This window comes from Drosophila gunungcola, assembly GCF_025200985.1.
Source record: "Drosophila gunungcola strain Sukarami chromosome 2R unlocalized genomic scaffold, Dgunungcola_SK_2 000017F, whole genome shotgun sequence".
Lineage (NCBI taxonomy): Eukaryota > Metazoa > Arthropoda > Insecta > Diptera > Drosophilidae > Drosophila > Drosophila gunungcola.
Genome location: NW_026453173.1, coordinates 502,713 through 525,219, shown reverse-complemented (window position 1 = coordinate 525,219; position 22,507 = coordinate 502,713). Strand labels below are relative to the sequence as shown.

The following is a 22,507-nucleotide window of genomic DNA, read 5'->3' as shown; positions in this document are numbered from 1 at the left end:
ACACCTAATCTTAAACAGTCCATAATTATTTTATGTTATTTTTACTCTGTTATCGCACTAAATTAAAGTATGCCTAACATAAAATCATGCCTATTGTAAAAGTCATAAAAAACTTGACTTTATGCCAAAAAACCACTGTTCAGTGTGGAAAACATTTTAAGCAGAGCTAGAAGCTGCAAGCAAGCTGTATATCCCTGATCAGCAGAGGGTGTACAGATATATATTTACTGCTAAAGAAAACTCACTGTTTTCTGCATACTTGAGTAGCGTAGAGGCATTCGCCAAGGCCGAAGAGCCCGTTTTTGCTATCAATTATTTGCTTAGCAATTATTTGACGAATGGTCTTTACTTCTTAATGCTAACATTTTACAGTTATATGACGTTATGAAACACTCAGATGTCCGTTGAACGAGCGTTTTCAGCCCATCATTTTATTCTGAGTGAAAGATTACTAAACTAAACATAGAATAAATTGTATAATACCTCAGGGAAAGAAGTATGTGTGCATAGATATTTCTTAAGGAAAACCAATTAAAAACTAACTGAATGTTTTGGATTACATTTTTTTTCCTTTTTTTATAAAAATTTGATTAATCCGGTTCGGCATTGAGGTTGCCAAATTTTGCAATATTGTAGGATTAATTTGATCCCATTTCCTTATTAATGCCTTTTTGAGGACACTTTGTTGGATAGTATTCCCCAAAGATCTTCTATTGGGTTTAGATCCTGGCTGATCGCTGGCCATTGCAATTAAGGTATTTTCCAAAAAGACTTTTGTTTTTCAAGCCGTGCGGATTGGCGCGTTGTGTTGCTGAAAAATCCACTCATCCCCGTAAATGTCTCCAGCAAATTCGATAAGTAATGTTTCTAGCAAATTTCTGCATTTGTTCTAGTTGGTATAAAACAAAGTGGAGACTTCCCAGCATTCCCAAATCCTGCCCTAACTATTAATGATTCGCTACCGTGGTTGCGTTTATGGCGGACCTGTCGTGTTTGTCTTTTATCCCGCCAATTCTTTTGGCAGGAGTCAGGACTGTCTAAATTAAATTTTTTTTGTCCGAAAATAAAATTTTAGTAAGCTCCTCTGACTCAGCAAATTGTAAGCGAGCAGTTATTTGGCGTTTCAGCAACCTTGGAACAGCTTCGCGGAAAGCATATGTAACCATTTCATTCTCCTTCAAAATTTGCTTTATACGTCTTTTGGATATGTCAAGCTTCAGTTGACCTTTGATCTCCATGCAAGACTTGTTGTCTTGAACAGCTAGACGACGAATTTGTCTCTTATATCGGGCATAGATTTCAGTGGGCCTCTGCTCCGCTTAATTTTTCCATACAATTCCGGATTTTTAAGAAAATTGTGTTTGTAGCTCCCTCACTCTCAAACGCACAATAACTTCAATTTGCACATAAACTTATTTCCTATAAAAAGAACAAGTTGCAGCACATATTATTACACTGGTAAAAAATGAAGTAGTAAGAATAAATGCATATTTCAAATTTAAAATAAATATAAAAATATTAAAATTAAATACAAAACATGTTAAATTCCATAATTTAATATTAAAATATTTAAATTAATGTTGTAAATATTGAGTTTAAATTTTGGGCAATTTGTTTTAAATTTTATCATATTAATATTGAAAATTTTCATTCTTAAAAAAAAACATAGTCAAATTAAGACTGTGTCATATTAATTATCGTACGAAAACTAAAAATTATTTTAAGTTTTTAATGATTTTTTTCATTGACCAAAACATTATTACAGTTAATTTTGTCAATTAAATTTCAATAGCTCAATCTTAAGGAAATATATTTAATAAATATGGTATTTAATATTTTAAAATTTTAATCTGATATTATTTGATTAATATCTATGTTTAAAGTATTTTATTGAAAGTGCTCAATATTTATACCCTTGCAGAGGGTATTATAATTTCAGTCAGAAGTTTGCAACGCAGACATCTCCGACCTTATAAAGTATACATATATATTCTTGATCAGCATCACTAGGAGAGTCGATCTAGCCATGTCCGTCTGTCCGTAACTTTGGTGTTTTTTAATTTTTTTTTTAGTGCTTCGAGATATAGTAATGGGTAAATATTTCAGAATTACGTTTTAAATTTCATCAAAATCGGACGACTATAGCATATAGCTCCCATAGGAACAATCATAAAAATAAATAAATAAAAATTATAACTTTGGTATTTTTTAAATTTTTTTTAGTGCTTCGAGATATAGTATTGGTTAAATATTTCAGAATTACGGTTTAAATTTCATCAAAATCGGACGACTATAGCATTTAGCTCCCATAGGAACAATCGTGTAGCTGCTACACGAAGAAAAATGGTTAGAAAGAGCATCCAATTTTTATTGGATGAGAAAAAATTGGATGTTGTATCTATTTAAAATGAAAGATCAAATAACGGTGATGGTTATTTTAGCAATTTAAAAATGATACCTCCGATTAGTTTTTATATGCTTTGAATTGGATAAGGCTGCCAACTTTGTTGGAAATGAATTGGAATTCGAATTTCGATTAATGAGTCAACTTTTTTGAAAGGCAGAAAAGAACTCGATTAATCTTAGTTGAAAATCGTATTCGACTGACTTTATTCAATCCTCGAAAATTCTGTTGAATTTATAGGTTAAGAGTTACATTTTTTATGAAAATAAATTTTTTCAATTCGAGAAAATTCATCATCATTACTTAAATATACCAAAATAATATCACAAAAGTACATACAAACGATTATTTAACGCGTATACGTGAAAATAAAAACAAACGGCAATTAATCATTCAAAAAAAATGTTCAATTTTTGTCAATTTTTAAGCCTACAAAAATCGATAGCATCGATTATTTTACAATAATCGACAATCAACTCTCGACTATCATTGGCTTTGCCAATCATCCCTACTCTTTTCTGTTCTTTTCGGCTGCTCGCCACGCTCGCTTCGCTCGTTCCGTTATTGCGCGTTCCGTTATTGCGCTTTTTTTGTGTTTAGTTCCTAGAAAATTCTACAAGAAGAGATGGATGAAAAAAGTATGGAGTTTTTGGAAAATGTGGATCCCGAGAACGCGGAATTTTTGATTGCTCTTTTTAAAGGTAAGTTCTCTCATGCTCATTAATTGATGCCTGAATTTTAAGAATCCTTATGTCTGGAATAGAGATTAATTTTTTCCGTACAAGTTTTCATTTTACCTATACACACATGGTGCAATATATATTTCATTCACGATGTGGGTGCGATTCATGAAACGTTTAGCCAACACATGACAAACTATTTTTCATAATGTTAGTGCGTTTTATGAAACTTCTAGTCGTTTCATGAAATGCTTCTTTTACATATCGACCACGACATAAGATATCTGTGGGTATTACTCCGTGTTTAGAAATCAACCTTTATTGAAGATAATAACCAAAATTCTTAGAATTTTTCTCTCAATTTCGTAGTCATTGGTGCACTCGTAGTAATACCCACAAATGCCTTATTGTTATTCCATTGAGCTCAATTCAAAATTGGGGTTTTTCTCATTCACAGAAAATTTTATTGATTTTGAATCTCTCCTTTCTCTTACTGAGATGGAAATAGAAAAATTGGTCCCGCAGTTGGGTCTTCGCAAAAAGATTTTGAGTGGTTTGAAAACTCTCCATAGGAGTGTGAAGGTGACTTGTTTTTATGCTGTTAAAGCTGATTATTTTATGTTATAGAGCTTTTTAATCATTGATTTGCTGTAGGAAATTGAATCTGGAGAACTCTCGGACTTTTCAGTGGAGAATATTGAAGAAGAAGTGCCACAGAAAAAGTTGAACACAAAAGAACGAAGTGCTGAAGAAGATCTACCAAAACGTAAAAAATTTAGAAAAGCAGAAACCGCATTGAATTATAGTGAAATTCAAAACGTAAATATCTTAGTAATTTGAATAAATACGATTTGGTGATCACTTACTCTAATACCTAAATGAAAATTATTTTTTTTCAGACCGCTCGCAAATACTTGGATGGCAATATTATTGGGCGGAAATTCTTGGCTTTCTATAAAAAAGGATTATTTGATAGTTCTATTCGTTCTCAATTAGCTGAATGTATAATTGTTTCAGAACTGAACGTTGATTTACACCCAAAAAAAGTGTAAGTGATTTTTCTCGAAATTCTGTAATGCTCCTTATTTATTTTGATGTATTTTACCCCTTAATTTAGAATATCGCCCCAAAGGTTCCTTGAGCTGAGGAACGAAATAGTTGAGGTTTTCCCGACGGAAACGGCAGTAAGTTTTCGCTCTTTGTATAAATTATTTGTGAGTAGAAGTTTCTTTTATAGGAAAAAAAAATTAAATGTAAGAGGTAGATGATAACCATCTTCGTTGAAATTCATTTAAATTACAATTTTAATGTTCTTCTGGATTGCTTATTACTTTTAGGTTGCAACGTCCCATTTTTAATTCTGCAGCTTTATAAAACAGCAATTTTCTTATAACTATTTTGTTTTCTAGGCAACGTACTACGTACCAAGGCAGCCGAAAACTAATTTGGAAGGCGCGAAGCAGCCCAGGGGTAAATTATATGATAAATATACCTGCATAATAAAAGATTTGCGTGCTTCAGGATTACGGTCGAAAGAGTCCGAACAGGTATGACATGAGAAATATCCCTTTCCATTTCTATAAAGTTTCTTTTTTAACTTTTTTCTCTTAACAGCCAACAACTGTTCATGACGATGGAGTAAAGAGAGATGAACAGGGTAAAGTGAAGGAAGACCTGGAGTGGTTAAGACGATGACTCGAACCCGAGGTTGAGGCTACTGAGCGGTGGAGTAGGACTTCCGATTATCGCCTCCATTCCTTAAGAGTTACTCCTACTAGAAAAAAGGGGATTCGTCGTCAAATTAATTCAATTACAATTTATTTCAACGAATTTAAGGTTCTGAGACAGCCTTGGGGCTATATACTTGTAAGTTATTACTACCTTAATCTTATAACTTTTATTTTTTATCTTTGCCAAGGAAAAAAGAATGAACATAACCACAGAATTCGATGATTTTTGTAGTCTACCATTCTTTGGTGAAATAGATAAAATATTTGCCAATGAAAAAGAAAAAATTTGCTTTCTATACCATGAATGGCATACTGTAGGATTCGAAGAAAAATTACACGCGTATGAAGTCACATCGACTGGGAAAGCCAAATGTATACTTATTGAAAATCTACTCTCGCCGCGTCCTGTTATATGTCAAAGAATGCCAAATAAAAAGGTGTATATTGCTTTTAGGTACGCTGTATGATGTAATTAATTTCTTCCTAAAACATTTTCTCTGTATATATTTTTACTTTCTAGATTAATTATGATACCGATTATTATAAGATTAATATACTTCTAAGAATACTCCATTTTTAATATTTGTTAACAAGAAATAAAAATAAATTTTGTTCAGAATTTATATTTGTGTACAAACTAATTACATCCCTCAAACCTTTTGTATATATGAGCTCAAAAATTTATGAACTAATTGATTATCTTTTTCATAAACGTAAATAAAAAATATTAAAAAAAAAAAAAAAACTTATTGAAAATTTTTTTAAGCAATTAAAATAGATATAATATCACTGGTAGATGGTTTTATGAACCAACTAAATAGCAACCATATACAAAAAAGTTGGATCAAGCAAACAAGCGCTTGTTTTGTCGAACTCTCTCAGTTGGTGAATATATCCAATTCCTGTAGATCCAAGAAAACTAGATAAACCAACCACAAATTGGATCGCTCCCCAGCACCTATTTAAAATAGTTGTATTATCCAATTCACAGGTGTATATTTCCAACTATTTTTCTGCGTGCATAGGAACTATCGAATAATTAAGCTGAAAATCATCATAGCTTCAATGTTTTTAAACATACACGCAAGTATATCATAATTTTAACGTTTTCAAGAGTATTTAGTTTTTGAAATAGCTGCAAGGGTATATGAACTTCGGCACGCCGAAGTTTGCTTCCTTTCTTGTTAAATTTAATATTAATCAGTTATACATAACAACTTAAATTTAAAATTTATTTTTGCTACTTTAAATATCATTCCTATTTAATTTTAAGTTGTAGTCCATGCCGATTTAAGGTTCGCATTTTATATTTAAAAATAAATACAAAAATTATATTTTAAATAATTGTTTTGTTCCATTAATTTAGACGAAACTCGCATTATATAGTAAATCTCAGACGTAATCATAATTAATCAAAAAAAATATTAAATTTAATGTTTATTACGTTCGTACCTAAATAAAAATTATGTTAATGAACAAAAACGGATTCACCCACCCATATGCCCATATCAGTTCTCTTCGCGTTCAGTCGCAGTTGAAGAGGTCGGATGTGTCGTGATGTTGTGAAAACTAAAGTTTTACCGCTGCCGCCAAAGCCGCGCGCGTCTCTCTTCAGAAACACAAATCAAAGATAGGGAAGTGACAAAGTAATTAATCTGGATCGCGATTCTTACACGATTTTGTGTAAAGTATTCAGCAATAAATTTGTTTTAGGCTTTTATGTTGTGAGGAGTTGAACAACTCCCCACAAGTTAAGAAGCAAGCAGAGTAAGCGCATGCAAGCAGTGGCCTACCAGTTACCAGTTACGCGGCGAATTCGCCCGTAAGACAAGAACAAGGAGAGTCCGAGAGGGACGGCAATACAAGAGAGCGGAGAAGGGCCGTGGGCAGAAGGAAGTAACGGGACGGCACCGGACTTTGGACCCTGATATTGGTGCCGTGCGCAGAGGGCGAAAGGTCGAACGGTAAAACCGTGGACCTTGGACCAGGAGGCAAGGAGACGCCGATGATTAGCGGTAAATGGTGGCCTATATAAACCGGCCGAGCGCAGGAAGCTGGATCAGTCGATTTCTACCAAGTCAACAAGTAACAGTCATCAAGTGAACCAGTAACCAGTGAAACAACGTGAAGGAGCAAGTAAAGCCGTGCGGAGTCATCAAGGAAACAAGATCGCTACGTCGAGACGTTCGGGAATTAGAGCTAAAGTCTCCGAATTGAGACACAGGTAGCTGAGGTCCTTACGGCATCACACGGCTAAGTCCAGGCGCTTTGTCACAACTTCTGTCGCGATTTGAGCTTGGCATCCCACCCGGCGTGTCCGGCAGAGTTGAACAAATAGAGTCCTTCGACAATTAACCGTGGGCTCAGAAGGAAAGTTGTCTAGAACTAGCTGCTTGCCTACAAGGACTGCATTGGCGAACTCCGGCGTATGCCTGCTCGTCCTGCAGGAGCTGTACAAGGTCCTGGTGCGACTGGCCCGGAAGGACGCGCGTTTGTTCAGCTGGTGTCTCGAAAGGCGTATGCGTTGAGAGCACAGCGGTTCACCGCTAGAGTCCCAGAACGGCAGCTTACCGAGTCGCCAACAAGGAGCGGAGCTGGTCGAGATACCTGGAGGCAGAACAAGGACAACGAGGACCCCAGGACGACGAACAACGAGCGTCGAGCGAGCAGCCTATACTTCGAATTCTTAGGGTGGAAGCGTTCGTCTAGAACCTGGCGTTTGACCCAGGGACTGCGTTGGCGGCTTCCGGCGTATGCCTGAACCGTCAAGTAGAAACTGAGCCGACGTCCGGCGCGACCGGCCGGGACAGAGCAAGGGACAGGAGGCTGCGGCGGCGAAAGGCGTACGCCTTGAGAGCACAGTGCCTGTTCACCCTGGTCTGGGAACGGTGACGCATCCCTAATCCCTGTAGCCCCGCCGAGCCAAATGCAGCAGAAGACATCGCAAGCCAAACTGGCAAGGGAGACACCATTTCCGGCGAGCCAGCACGATCCAGCGAGACGTTCAACGTGGGAAGGAGACGACGGCAGAACACAGTTCTACATTATCAATACGCCACCCGGCCGAGGGTCAAGTCGGCGAATAAAAGATCACAGCGTACTCCCAATCTTTCTGTGCGTTTTCACTGGTCAACAGGGCGGTCACGTATATATAAATTTGGTGGGACGAACACTTACATCTTCTGAGCTAGCCGCACGACAATCGTAGCGAGCAGATAACAAAGAAAATCAGTTCGTTACATCTGGCGCCCAACGTGATTGTCCTGACAGTGAAAATACAGCAATAAACAGCAATGGGGAACAATTGGATCTATCTCCTCAAGAAAGAAGATTTCCCAAAGGTGGCAGCCAAGCTTGGCATTATCCTGGAGGGCAAGTCGGACGACATGCGAAATGCCCTTTCAGAGTATGTTACGAAGACACAAAACGACCCAGGAATGGCGGAAATTTGGGCTGAGCTGGAGGAATTGTACGACAAACCAGGCTCGAGCGGCAAGTTGCAAGTCCCAGACGCCGAACAGCTCATAGCTAGCCTGGGCGTGGAGAGCATGAAGGAGGCAGGAAGATCCAGGGGCCCAAGCCAAGAAAGAAGAACAGAACAGCAAAGGCCTAGCGCACCAGACTATGCAAAAGTCGCAAGCAAGTCAGGGAATGGTCGTTCAAGTTTGACGGCACGGAAAAACCCCTAGAGTTTCTGGAACAAGTGGAATGGTCAGAAAACACATACGGTTTGAACCTGAACCTCATTCCCCGAGCCATGCCTGAATTGCTGCAAGGCATGCCCTAAAATGGTTCATATCAAACAATAAACACTGGAGGACATTGGGAGAGTTCAGCGACAGTTTTAAACGTATTTCCTGCCAAGGGGTTTCTTCTCAAAGCTCGGAGATCAGAACAAACAGAGAAAACAGGGCTTTAGAGAGTCGGTCAAGGACTATATGGTTGACATGCAGACCATGATGAGACCACTCGGCTACTCCCCAAAGGAAACACTCGAGCAGATAAAGGAAAACTGCACGCCGGACCTGAGGATTTCCCAGAGGACGTATAAGATAGACGATCTAGAGTCTCTAATGGTGCTGGCTGACGAGTATAAAGAACTCGAGAAAGAGCGAGAAGCATTTATTCAAGAAAAAAAATTCTCGCGAAGCAAAGCAACAGCACCACAACAAGTCACGTGTAGAAGGTGCGAAGAAGAAGGCGGACACCAAGCACCTATCGACGGTCCAAGCCAATGGACTCCAAACACCTACAACCACCAGAGCACGTTATGGAGGCCACCCAATACCAATCAGAGACCACCCAGCGCAGCACCAAGAGCCCACAGGTCACAGACACACATCGTGAACCCACACGAAGCTTGTAGACGGTGTGGCGGTCACGGACATTGGGCAAGAGGATGCCAAAACCAGCGGCTGCTTTTCTGCTGGACTTGCGGCAAGGTGGGGACTAGGAGTGTAGAGTGCTGCCAGAGATCGGGAAATGGCCCGCGATCCCAGCCGCAGAGAGGCGAGCAGGGGTCGCAAGGTGTTGTCTCTCCAAACTAACTGGAGAATTAATCGAAGAAGAGCAGCAGTTATCCGCAGCGGTACAGATTGGCAGAACCTCACACAAAGCCACAATCGACACCGAGGAGCTGGGGGAAATACTGGCTGCTTATGGAAAGATTACAAGGACGAGAAGGCAAGTTAGGTTGGCAGATGGCAGGTGCAGCGGGATAAACACGCAGCTCGAGGTGGAAATCGAATTCGGCAATAAGAGATTGCCCATGAGCCTGCTGATCCTACCAGGAGTGGTAGACTCGCTGGTGCTAGGATGGAATTTCCTCACAGGTGTCGGCGCCGAAATAAGGTGTGTCGGACATACAGTGATGATCCCAGAAAGAAGAAGGCACAACGGGTGGTTAGAGGAAAAATTGTCCGTGGCAGTGGTGCAAACCAACTCTGAGGAATGACCAAGAACCGAGTCATCGTCAGGAGAGCCGCCAGCAGGAGGAGCCAATTCGAAAAAGAAAGTCAAGATGAGTACACGCGTTACTAGAGCTGAGGCCCGCAGGAGGATGGCTGCCGAGGACTTGGCAGGATCCGGACCGGGGCAAGGACGGTCGGAGGACAGGCCTGTCGTCCGGCCCCCCCGAACCCCGCGACGGACCCCAAGGAACCGACGACGGTCGGAGGCGTCATCGCCGGAGCCCACCGTCAGCTCCGACAGTGACGTGGTGATGGTGGACGATCCGACGGTGGAGGCCAGGACGTGGCGGCTGCGGAATGCCGCGGGGCCCAAGGGGAGTATTCCCCATGGCTCGGAAAGCAGGGTCCACCAGGACTCTGCCGACGACGACCATGCGGCCGAGGCCCGCAGAACAGCGGCCATAATAGCGGAGTACCGCCGCCGGCATGAGCGGAGGCAGCAAGAGGCTGCGCTCAAGGAGGCCCGCCAGCGTGAAGAGCAGGACGCTCGGGCAAAATGGGAAGCGGCGCTGAGAACTGCCGAAGAGGAGGAGCGCCGGATATGGGGCGACCCAATCCTCCTCGAGGAAGTACCGCCCCAGGCGGAGGGGACGCCCGAGGTTCCCATGACCCCGAGGTACGTCGCGGAGCCAAGGGAAAGTGCAGCGGACCCAGCGGAGGAGGAATACAAGCCCCCGTCCCCACCCCCATGGACGCCGGCACGCCCACCTACCCCGAGGTATTGCCCCTAGTGGGAAGAGGCAGCAACAGAGGAGGAGCAGGAGGAGCGGCGGCAGCAGGAGGGGTCTCCGGGTTACGCCCGGATGGACATCCCGGTGGCCCACGTCAGCCATGTGTTCGGCTCCTTCGAGGCGGAAGGACGCGTGTGGAGGCAGCACGCCGTCACCTGGACGTGGCCGGACGAAGCCACTGCAGCGACAGAGGAGGAAGGAGCCCGAGTGTGGGAAGAACCCCGGGGAAACTATCGCGATCCACGGTTGTGGAGGAAATTAGAAAACTTACCCGGAGAAAATGTCCTCATCTGCCCAAAGGGATGGGGGCGCTTCGATTTATGACCGATTGGCGCTACACGATAGTGTCGATCGGTGGGCACAAAATACTGGAAATATCGGCACAAGGAGTCACTCCGTGGAACATCGATACATCAAGTGGCAACGCCACGTTGGGTCACGGAATCGATAACAACTGGAGACCGATCGATTTGGCGGAGAGTGACCATACAACAGAGAGTCACACGAGAGAATATCGATAACACCGATAACGACTGGAGACCGATCGGCACGACGTAGAGTGACCATCCGACGGAGAAGGCAAATCACGGAGATCGAGAAAATCATCGGGGGAAACGTCTGGGCGGGAATTCGAAAGTGTTCGGGGAAAACGTCTGGGCGGGAATTCAAAAGTCTACGGGGGAAATGTCTGGGCGGGAATTTAAACGTCTGGGGCGGGAGATTCAAAATCTGGAAGGAGGATCGGCGCTGTGGAACTCAAGAAGGAGCTGTGAGCGTCGTGGGAACCGTCTGGAGGAGCAAGTCGACTAGAAGACTACAGGCAAACGGGGACAAGTACGAGGAGAAGACACGTCGAGGGAAGGATGTCAGAATGTGGAGTATACCAAGGCAGAGGGAACAGCGAGTCTCTTTTTCATTCCCGAAGTAAGGGGAGAATGTGAGGAGTTGAATAACTCCCCACAAGTTAAGAAGCAAGCAGAGTAAGCGCATGCAAGCAGTGGCCTACCAGTTACCAGTTACGCGGCGAATTCGCTCGTAGTAACGGTAGTGCGGCGAGAGAGAGTGGTGCACTGAGCACCAGACAAGAACAAGGAGAGTCCGAGAGGGACAGCAATACAAGAGAGCGGAGAAGGGCCGTGGGCAGAAGGAAGTAACGGGACGGCACCGGACTTTGGACCCTGATATTGGTGCCGTGCGCAGAGGGCGAAAGGTCGAACGGTAAGACCGTGGACTTTGGACCAGAAGGCAAGGAGACGCCGATAATTAGCGGTAAATGGAGGCCTATATAAACCGGCCGAGCGCAGGAAGCTGGATCAGTCGATTCTACCAAGTCAACAAGTAACAGTCATCAAGTGAACCAGTAACCAGTGAAACAACGTGAAGGAGCAAGTAAAGCCGTGCGGAGTCATCAAGGAAACAAGATCGCTACGTCGAGACGTTCGGGACTTAGAGCTAAAGTCTCCGAATTGAGACACAGGTAGCTGAGGTCCTTACGGCATCACACGGCTAAGTCCAGGCGCTTTGTCACAACTTCTGTCGCGATTTGAGCTTGGCATCCCACCCGGCGTGTCCGGCAGAGTTGAACAAATAGAGTCCTTCGACAATTAACCGTGGGCTCAGAAGGAAAGTTGTCTAGAACTAGCTGCTTGCCTACAAGGACTGCATTGGCGAACTCCGGCGTATGCCTGCTCGTCCTGCAGGAGCTGTACAAGGTCCTGGTGCGACTGGCCCGGAAGGACGCGCGTTTGTTCAGCTGGTGTCTCGAAAGGCGTATGCGTTGAGAGCACAGCGGTTCACCGCTAGAGTCCCAGAACGGCAGCTTACCGAGTCGCCAACAAGGAGCGGAGCTGGTCGAGATACCTGGAGGCAGAACAAGGACAACGAGTACCCCAGGACGACGAACAACGAGCGTCGAGCGAGCAGCCTATACTTCGAATTCTTAGGGTGGAAGCGTTCGTCTAGAACCTGGCGTTTGACCCAGGGACTGCGTTGGCGGCTTCCGGCGTATGCCTGAACCGTCAAGTAGAAACTGAGCCGACGTCCGGCGCGACCGGCCGGGACAGAGCAAGGGACAGGAGGCTGCGGCGGCGAAAGGCGTACGCCTTGAGAGCACAGTGCCTGTTCACCCTGGTCTGGGAACGGTGACGCATCCCTAATCCCTGTAGCCCCGCCGAGCCAAGGGCAGCAGAAGACATCGCAAGCCAAACTGGCAAGGGAGACACCATTTCCGGCGAGCCAGCACGATCCAGCGAGACGTTCAACGTGGGAAGGAGACGACGGCAGAACACAGTTCTACATTATCAATACGCCACCCGGCCGAGGGTCAAGTCGGCGAATAAAAGATCACAGCGTACTCCCAATCTTTCTGTGCGTTTTCACTGGTCAACAGGGCGGTCACGTATATATAAATTTGGTGGGACGAACACTTACATCTTCTGAGCTAGCCGCACGACAATCGTAGCGAGCAGATAACAAAGAAAATCAGTTCGTTACATCTGGCGCCCAACGTGATTGTCCTGACAGTGAAAATACAGCAATAAACAGAAATGGGGAACAATTGGATCTATCTCCTCAAGAAAGAAGATTTCCCAAAGGTGGCAGCCAAGCTTGGCATTATCCTGGAGGGCAAGTCGGACGACATGCGAAATGCCCTTTCAGAGTATGTTACGAAGACACAAAACGACCCAGGAATGGCGGAAATTTGGGCTGAGCTGGAGGAATTGTACGACAAACCAGGCTCGAGCGGCAAGTTGCAAGTCCCAGACGCCGAACAGCTCATAGCTAGCCTGGGCGTGGAGAGCATGAAGGAGGCAGGAAGATCCAGGGGCCCAAGCCAAGAAAGAAGAACAGAACAGCAAAGGCCTAGCGCACCAGACTATGCAAAAGTCGCAAGCAAGTCAGGGAATGGTCGTTCAAGTTTGACGGCACGGAAAAACCCCTAGAGTTTCTGGAACAAGTGGAATGGTCAGAAAACACATACGGTTTGAACCTGAACCTCATTCCCCGAGCCATGCCTGAATTGCTGCAAGGCATGCCCTAAAATGGTTCATATCAAACAATAAACACTGGAGGACATTGGGAGAGTTCAGCGACAGTTTTAAACGTATTTCCTGCCAAGGGGTTTCTTCTCAAAGCTCGGAGATCAGAACAAACAGAGAAAACAGGGCTTTAGAGAGTCGGTCAAGGACTATATGGTTGACATGCAGACCATGATGAGACCACTCGGCTACTCCCCAAAGGAAACACTCGAGCAGATAAAGGAAAACTGCACGCCGGACCTGAGGATTTCCCAGAGGACGTATAAGATAGACGATCTAGAGTCTCTAATGGTGCTGGCTGACGAGTATGAAGAACTCGAGAAAGAGCGAGAAGCATTTATTCAAATCAAAAAAATTCTCGCGAAGCAAAGCAACAGCACCACAACAAGTCACGTGTAGAAGGTGCGAAGAAGAAGGCGGACACCAAGCACCTATCGACGGTCCAAGCCAATGGACTCCAAACACCTACAACCACCAGAGCACGTTATGGAGGCCACCCAATACCAATCAGAGACCACCCAGCGCAGCACCAAGAGCCCACAGGTCACAGACACACATCGTGAACCCACACGAAGCTTGTAGACGGTGTGGCGGTCACGGACATTGGGCAAGAGGATGCCAAAACCAGCGGCTGCTTTTCTGCTGGACTTGCGGCAAGGTGGGGACTAGGAGTGTAGAGTGCTGCCAGAGATCGGGAAATGGCCCGCGATCCCAGCCGCAGAGAGGCGAGCAGGGGTCGCAAGGTGTTGTCTCTCCAAACTAACTGGAGAATTAATCGAAGAAGAGCAGCAGTTATCCGCAGCGGTACAGATTGGCAGAACCTCACACAAAGCCACAATCGACACCGAGGAGCTGGGGGAAATACTGGCTGCTTATGGAAAGATTACAAGGACGAGAAGGCAAGTTAGGTTGGCAGATGGCAGGTGCAGCGGGATAAACACGCAGCTCGAGGTGGAAATCGAATTCGGCAATAAGAGATTGCCCATGAGCCTGCTGATCCTACCAGGAGTGGTAGACTCGCTGGTGCTAGGATGGAATTTCCTCACAGGTGTCGGCGCCGAAATAAGGTGTGTCGGACATACAGTGATGATCCCAGAAAGAAGAAGGCACAACGGGTGGTTAGAGGAAAAATTGTCCGTGGCAGTGGTGCAAACCAACTCTGAGGAATGACCAAGAACCGAGTCATCGTCAGGAGAGCCGCCAGCAGGAGGAGCCAATTCGAAAAAGAAAGTCAAGATGAGTACACGCGTTACTAGAGCTGAGGCCCGCAGGAGGATGGCTGCCGAGGACTTGGCAGGATCCGGACCGGGGCAAGGACGGTCGGAGGACAGGCCTGTCGTCCGGCCCCCCCGAACCCCGCGACGGACCCCAAGGAACCGACGACGGTCGGAGGCGTCATCGCCGGAGCCCACCGTCAGCTCCGACAGTGACGTGGTGATGGTGGACGATCCGACGGTGGAGGCCAGGACGTGGCGGCTGCGGAATGCCGCGGGGCCCAAGGGGAGTATTCCCCATGGCTCGGAAAGCAGGGTCCACCAGGACTCTGCCGACGACGACCATGCGGCCGAGGCCCGCAGAACAGCGGCCATAATAGCGGAGTACCGCCGCCGGCATGAGCGGAGGCAGCAAGAGGCTGCGCTCAAGGAGGCCCGCCAGCGTGAAGAGCAGGACGCTCGGGCAAAATGGGAAGCGGCGCTGAGAACTGCCGAAGAGGAGGAGCGCCGGATATGGGGCGACCCAATCCTCCTCGAGGAAGTACCGCCCCAGGCGGAGGGGACGCCCGAGGTTCCCATGACCCCGAGGTACGTCGCGGAGCCAAGGGAAAGTGCAGCGGACCCAGCGGAGGAGGAATACAAGCCCCCGTCCCCACCCCCATGGACGCCGGCACGCCCACCTACCCCGAGGTATTGCCCCTAGTGGGAAGAGGCAGCAACAGAGGAGGAGCGGCGGCAGCAGGAGGGGTCTCCGGGTTACGCCCGGATGGACATCCCGGTGGCCCACGTCAGCCATGTGTTCGGCTCCTTCGAGGCGGAAGGACGCGTGTGGAGGCAGCACGCCGTCACCTGGACGTGGCCGGACGAAGCCACTGCAGCGACAGAGGAGGAAGGAGCCCGAGTGTGGGAAGAACCCCGGGGAAACTATCGCGATCCACGGTTGTGGAGGACCGCAGTCCCACGGGCCCCCACCGGAGTCGTGATGCCGACGCCGACCCCAACCCCATCTCCGCTGGCCTCGCCAGAGGTAGTCGCCGGAAGAAGCAGGAAAGGGTTGAGCAGGTAGGCCTTCCCGCCGAGGACGTGGTGGAGAAGGGGCCGTGGGTATGGCCGGACCCGGTGGCACCCCCGAGGCCGAACCTAAAGCGGCAGTAATCCGCGCCGGTGGCGGAGACGAGGCCTGCATTCATACGGCAGGCCTCAGCGCCGGTCGAGGTGGACTGGCCGGAAGGAATCACCGAAGCCCCAGCGGTCGTAGCAGCACGGAGGCGGGGAGGAAAGAGGTGCGTCCTGGTGCAGCAGGGCGGCCGCATGTTCCGGGTGCGGCTCGGACCAGTGGGGGTCAGGGTGTTTACCCAGTAATAAATAAAAAAAAAAGAAACACAAAACTCACATTTGCACTGGTACAGGGGGAAAAAAAAAAAAAAACACACACGCAGCCACAGAAACAAAAATAAAAATGAAAACACAAAAACGCAGGAGAAGACGCATCACCCTCTTCGTCGGGACCAGAACGCTGAAAAGGAGAAAAGAACAGAGAGAAAGGAGAAAAGGAGAAATTAGAAAACTTACCCGGAGAAAATGTCCTCATCTGCCCAAAGGGATGGGGGCGCTTCGATTTATGACCGATTGGCGCTACACGATAGTGTCGATCGGTGGGCACAAAATACTGGAAATATCGGCACAAGGAGTCACTCCGTGGAACATCGATACATCAAGTGGTAACAACTGGAGACCGATCGATTTGGCGGAGAGTGACCATACAACAGAGAGTCACACGAGAGAATATCGATAACACCGATAACGACTGGAGACCGATCGGCACGACGTAGAGTGACCATCCGACGGAGAAGGCAAATCACGGAGATCGAGAAAATCATCGGGGGAAACGTCTGGGCGGGAATTCGAAAGTGTTCGGGGAAAACGTCTGGGCGGGAATTCAAAAGTCTACGGGGGAAATGTCTGGGCGGGAATTTAAAGTCTACGGGGGAAACGTCTGGGGCGGGAGATTCAAAATCTGAAAGGAGGATCGGCGCTGTGGAACTCAAGAAGGAGCTGTGAGCGTCGTGGGAACCGTCTGGAGGAGCAAGTCGACTAGAAGACTACAGGCAAACGAGGACAAGTACGAGGAGAAGACACGTCGAGGGAAGGATGTCAGAATGTGGAGTATACCAAGGCAGAGGGAACAGCGAGTCTCTTTTTCATTCCCGAAGTAAGGGGAGAATGTGAGGAGTTGAATAACTCCCCACAAGTTAAGAAGCAAGCAGAGTAAGCGCATGCAAGCAGTGGCCTACCAGTTACCAGTTACGCGGCGAATTCGCTCGTAGTAACGGTAGTGCGGCGAGAGAGAGTGGTGCACTGAGCACCAGACAAGAACAAGGAGAGTCCGAGAGGGACAGCAATACAAGAGAGCGGAGAAGGGCCGTGGGCAGAAGGAAGTAACGGGACGGCACCGGACTTTGGACCCTGATATTGGTGCCGTGCGCAGAGGGCGAAAGGTCGAACGGTAAGACCGTGGACTTTGGACCAGAAGGCAAGGAGACGCCGATAATTAGCGGTAAATGGAGGCCTATATAAACCGGCCGAGCGCAGGAAGCTGGATCAGTCGATTCTACCAAGTCAACAAGTAACAGTCATCAAGTGAACCAGTAACCAGTGAAACAACGTGAAGGAGCAAGTAAAGCCGTGCGGAGTCATCAAGGAAACAAGATCGCTACGTCGAGACGTTCGGGACTTAGAGCTAAAGTCTCCGAATTGAGACACAGGTAGCTGAGGTCCTTACGGCATCACACGGCTAAGTCCAGGCGCTTTGTCACAACTTCTGTCGCGATTTGAGCTTGGCATCCCACCCGGCGTGTCCGGCAGAGTTGAACAAATAGAGTCCTTCGACAAAGAACCGTGGGCTCAGAAGGAAAGTTGTCTAGAACTAGCTGCCTGCCTACAAGGACTGCATTGGCGAACTCCGGCGTATGCCTGATCGTCCTGCAGGAGCTGTACAAGGTCCTGGTGCGACTGGCCCGGAAGGACGCGCGTTTTTTCAGCTGGTGTCTCGAAAGGCGTATGCGTTAAGAGCACAGCAGTCCACCGCTAGAGTCCCAGAACGGCAGCTTACCGAGTCGCCAACAAGAAGGGGAGCCTGCCAACAAGGACTGCATTGGCGAACTCCGGCGTATGCCTGATCGTCCTGCAGGAATTGTACAAGGTCCTGCTGCGAATAGCCCGGAAGGACGCGCGTTTGTTCAGCTGGTGTCTCGAAAGGCGTATGCATTGAGAGCACAGCGGTCCACCGCTAGAGTCCCAGAACGGCAGCTTACCGAGTCGCCAACAAGGAGCGGAGCTGGTCGAGATACCTGGAGGCAGGACAAGGACAACGAGGACCCCAGGACGACGAACAACGAGCGTCGAGCGAGCAGCCTATACTTCGAATTCTTAAGCATGCGGCAGAGAGGGTAGGGTGGAAGCGTTCGCCTAGAACCTGGCGTTTGACCCAGGGACTGCGTTGGCGGCTTCCGTCAAGTAGAAACTGAGCCGACGTCCGGTGCGACCGGCCGGGACAGAGCAAGGGACAGGAGGCTGGGGCGGCGGCTCAAGGCGTACGCCTTGAGAGCACAGTGCCGTTAGATTTATTTCGCAACTGCTTGGAAGCCACTAGAAACGGTAAACGGAGTTTGCACATACATGCATATATTTATATGAAAGTGTGTAAGAATATTTAAAAACAAATATCTTCTTCAATACTGCTCTAGAGTTATTCCCACATTTAACTATTGAACTTTAAGTTTGGTTTAACGTTGTGAAATGTTGTTTTTGAGGGGGCGTATTGAATAGCCTTATTCTATTATCAAAAATAACATAATACAACACTGAATTTAGTATTTTGATCAGACCTATAATCTGGTCACATTTGAATTTGTCTCTTTCCTTTTCCACGATTCCTGTGCATGTGGCGTGTGTTATTAAAAGCTCATAAAATAATAACTAAAATATAAAACCAATCTCAGTGTGTTATTTGTCTTGGTGCTGAGGGATTACAACAGACAGAAATCCAGTTAAGTAAATTAGGTGGAAAACCAAGAAGAAATAGTTTATGAAGGAGAAGGCTATGGCTTACTGAATCAAATGCCTTGCTGAAGTCAGTAAAAATAACGTCAGTTTGGCATTTATTTAGGAAACTACGGTGGAAGAGAGTAGAAAATTCAAGATTAGTAGTGGTCGACCGTTGTTTTACAAAGCCATGCTGTGCGGGAGAGATGAAGGAGGTACACATATGTTGAAGTTGACAAGTGACCAGCTGCTCAAAAAGCTTAGGTATGGCAGGAAATTTGGCTATACCACGATAGTTTTCGACATCTTAAGCCTTAAGCCTTTTTTATGAATTGGACTAATAAAAGATTCATTCCAAATTCTCGGGAACTCTGAAGATAATAAAGATAAGATAAATAATAAATAATTGGCCAAGACAGAGCTTCGGCACAGTTTCTTAGAACACAGCTAGGGATGTTATCAGGGCCCGCAGAATAGGACGTTTCCAGCGACAGAAGGGCTTTAAGAACATCGCTAACTTCAAATTGAGGAATAAAATTATTATTGATGCAGGGCAGATCAAAAGGGTAGGGAGTGAAAAAGTCATAGGACTGTAGAGAGTAGGTTGACTGAAAAAAGTTTGCAAAGATTAGAAATGTCTAAAGATGATGATTTAGTTCGGTTGTGTAAATACATAGCTGAGGGATACGAATTTGATTTTCTTTTGGAGTTTACAAAGGAGTAAAAACTTTTCGGATCATAACGCATGTTATCTCTACATTGAGCGATGTAGCATTCATAACAAAGTTTAGATTCATTAAAAAACAGCACGCGGGTCGTGACATAATTGGAAAAATCCAACGCAGAATTGGATTTTAAGTATTTTTTATACAACCTCGATTTTTTATTTTTGAGGTAAGACAAGTAAGACAAGCCTATGGAACCATGGGGGCTTAGAAGAGTCACTTACCGATACCTCGGGAACGAAAAGATTTATCGACGACTGCAATGTCAAATTAAAGGATGACACTGCAGTTTCTTGGTCATTGCATGATTTTAGGAAGGACCAATCGATAGCACTCAAATGCTGGTGTAAACCAACAAAATTGGCATTGCGGAAACATTTTACGCGTAAGGCCGCCCTAGTCTGAATTTCTGCAACGACCTCAACATTCAACAACAGGGTTGGATGATAGGGGTCTTCAGGCAGAGAAAAGGGAGAGCTTCTGAGGACATTAGCTAGAGTGTCGTTATTAACAAATATTAAGTCAAGAAGGCTATGGTTCTTAACAAAGTTTATTTGGCCAAGAGACAAATCCGTCAGTCCGTCGATAAAGTCGTGCTGGCTTTCGGCAAAAAGGAGATTGGAGTCCAATGAGGAGATCCAAGACACGTTAGATATGTTAAGTTCTCCCATTATTATTAGGTGGTCCTCATCGGCAATAGAAGAGGATACTAATTGAATGGCAGAGAGAATGGATAGAGAGAAGTATCAGATCTAGGTGGAATGTAAGAGCAAGTTATATAAATATTAATGTTATTGATATTAATTTTAACTGCAACGAATTCAATGGAAAGTGGGTTTTCAAAAGGAAAAATCTCCGATGAATTAAGTGCCTTAGAGAAATAGGAACCAGTGATACGAATTTTAAAAGAAGAGATATTGCGCTTTTGCTTAAAAATGAAAATGAAAATGAAAATGAAATAGCGTTGTCCGGGGCATGCAATTTCTCACAGAGGAAGATACTAACATTCTCGGCAGTGGCGTCGGGATTAAGTCTCGTCACGAATAATGATTTTTGAATAACCCCCCTTAGAGGAATCCCAGAGACATCAGAAGTCGCCTTGCTATTCCTTGGACGGTTCCTTCTCGGAACACCACTTAAAGGGACATTAGTGCGTCTAGGAGCCGCATGGCTTGGACCAGGCATATTGTTGGAGAAGGAAACAGCACCAGATGTAGAAGCAGATGTAGGAGAGTTGGTAGCAACAGGAGCCAGAGTTAATCCAAGAAAGGCCATGTTTTCTTTCGGTAGAACATTACCAAGTGATCCCGCAGCCAATGAGGCACGCGAGGGAACAGAAGAAGGTCCAGAAGGGGTAGTGTGAGCCAGTGGCAGAGACGGTGTTAAGTAGTTCGGCGAAAGGTCCATATAATTAGCATTAGCTGGCGTCGAGATGGATGGTAAATCATAAACAGGAACTTGAAGATTATTATTTGGGTTTTTCTTTTCGGTGACTCGCTAAGAATCTTAAGTCCAAGAAACTGAGATTCCACTGCCATGAATTTGTCATTCATAGCATTGAAGAGCTTACGAACTTCAACAAATCCAGTCCTAGTTTGCCTCATGAACGTACGCATTTCATCAGTCATCTCGCGGCAAGACGTGCAGGACCAGGTAAAACCAACTCGGAGATTAAATCCCCAATTTGGAGATTAAATCCCCAACACGGCCGTTGAAGCCAGCTCCAGCACACTTAACATGCGAACAGTTATCATATAACCAGCAGATGAGGTAGGTATCGCCACTAATAATGCCATTATACTCGCATTATTAGCAGTGCAAGCGATGGTCATTTTGGTTAATTATCAGGTCACTGTGCATATAAGAAAAGGGGAGCGCGGGTGTAGTATGTGAGGATCCGTAGCAGCCTCGAGCGTAAGCGAGAAATGTTGGGCAACAGTTGCAAGCGCTTAACAGCAGCAGAGCATATACCGTATAAACGTTGAAGCAGCAGCGGGGTGAAGAGCGGTCAGATGTAAGCGTTGAGCAGCAGAGCAGCAGCAGGGCAGAGAGCGTGTGAGCGTTGAAGAGCAGCAGCAGCAGCGGTACAGAGAGCGGTCGGTCGTGAGCGTTGAGCAACCGATCTAAACAAGTGCAACGAATGCAGCTTCGTGTAAATGAACGCGGTGAGCGCAGTTCAAAAAATAATGTTCTAGGGTGGCTATACGATATCATATAGCCACCCTAGAACATTATTTTTTGATTAAAATAAGATTAAAATCGTAATTCCAAAATAAGAAACCACTTAAAACTCCTTAAAGAATTTACCCTTCAAGAAGAAACCGACTGGCGCTTCATTGACTGAGTTCAAGATGACTGTGTGCTTTGTTTTTTTCCTATACCAGAATCATATGGGGCCCTGTAGTTCTGAAATTCCCTTCCCTGCTTTTTTCTGGCCGGCATGTTCGAAAAACAAGGGCTTCTCTAGAGAAGTTCAAAATTCTGTCGGAAATTCTGCCATTGCCGAAGTTCGAACTTCTTTGTTGTTGTTTATTTCGAAGAAATTCGGAGCAGCGGCTGAAAATAAGAGAACAAAAAGTTAGGAACAAAAAGTACTGTGAAGATTTTTGAATACCCTTTTTTAGAAGCGCTGGTATGTTTATTATATTTTAAGATTATATATAAATGATTTTTATTGATTAAATGTAATAACATTTTGGAAGTTATTGTAAAGTTGCTATGGGCAACGCCCAAATGTTCATGTTTGATTATCTGCCTCATGTGTTTTTAACTACAAGGCATTGTTATGGTCGGATATACCCTGGCACGCTTCAGGCAGAATTTTCGGTTTCGTTTCCGTTCTTCCCATTCCCTTCGACTGGAATAGAGTAAGATAGTGTTTTTAAAAGTAAAATCTTTAAGCGATTTTTAATTAATCAGGTAAGTGCAAAAATATAAAAAAAAATAAAATAAATAAATGAATAAATAAATA

The 22,507-nt window shown here is 45.7% G+C and overlaps 1 protein-coding gene and 1 long non-coding RNA gene across 2 annotated transcripts; both read left to right on the top strand.

Moving 5' to 3' along the window:
* The first annotated feature begins 2,985 nt into the window (after window positions 1-2,985).
* On the top strand, window positions 2,986-5,061 carry LOC128256400 (uncharacterized). Its single transcript, XR_008267769.1, has 4 exons — window positions 2,986-3,105; window positions 4,494-4,631; window positions 4,699-4,950; window positions 5,047-5,061. It is a non-coding gene; the product is annotated as an uncharacterized LOC128256400 (long non-coding RNA).
* Window positions 5,062-14,789: 9,728 nt separating this feature from the next.
* Window positions 14,790-15,470, top strand: LOC128256365 (serine/arginine repetitive matrix protein 1-like). The gene has a single exon (XM_052986664.1). The coding sequence runs from the start codon at window positions 14,790-14,792 to the stop codon at window positions 15,468-15,470; it is 681 nt and encodes a 226-aa protein (XP_052842624.1).
* The last annotated feature ends 7,037 nt before the right edge of the window (window positions 15,471-22,507 follow it).

Coding starts and splice junctions, on each gene's coding strand:
- LOC128256365 (XM_052986664.1), top strand. CDS start 14,790: ATGAGTACACGCGTTACTAGAGCTGAGGCCCGCAGGAGGATGGCTGCC.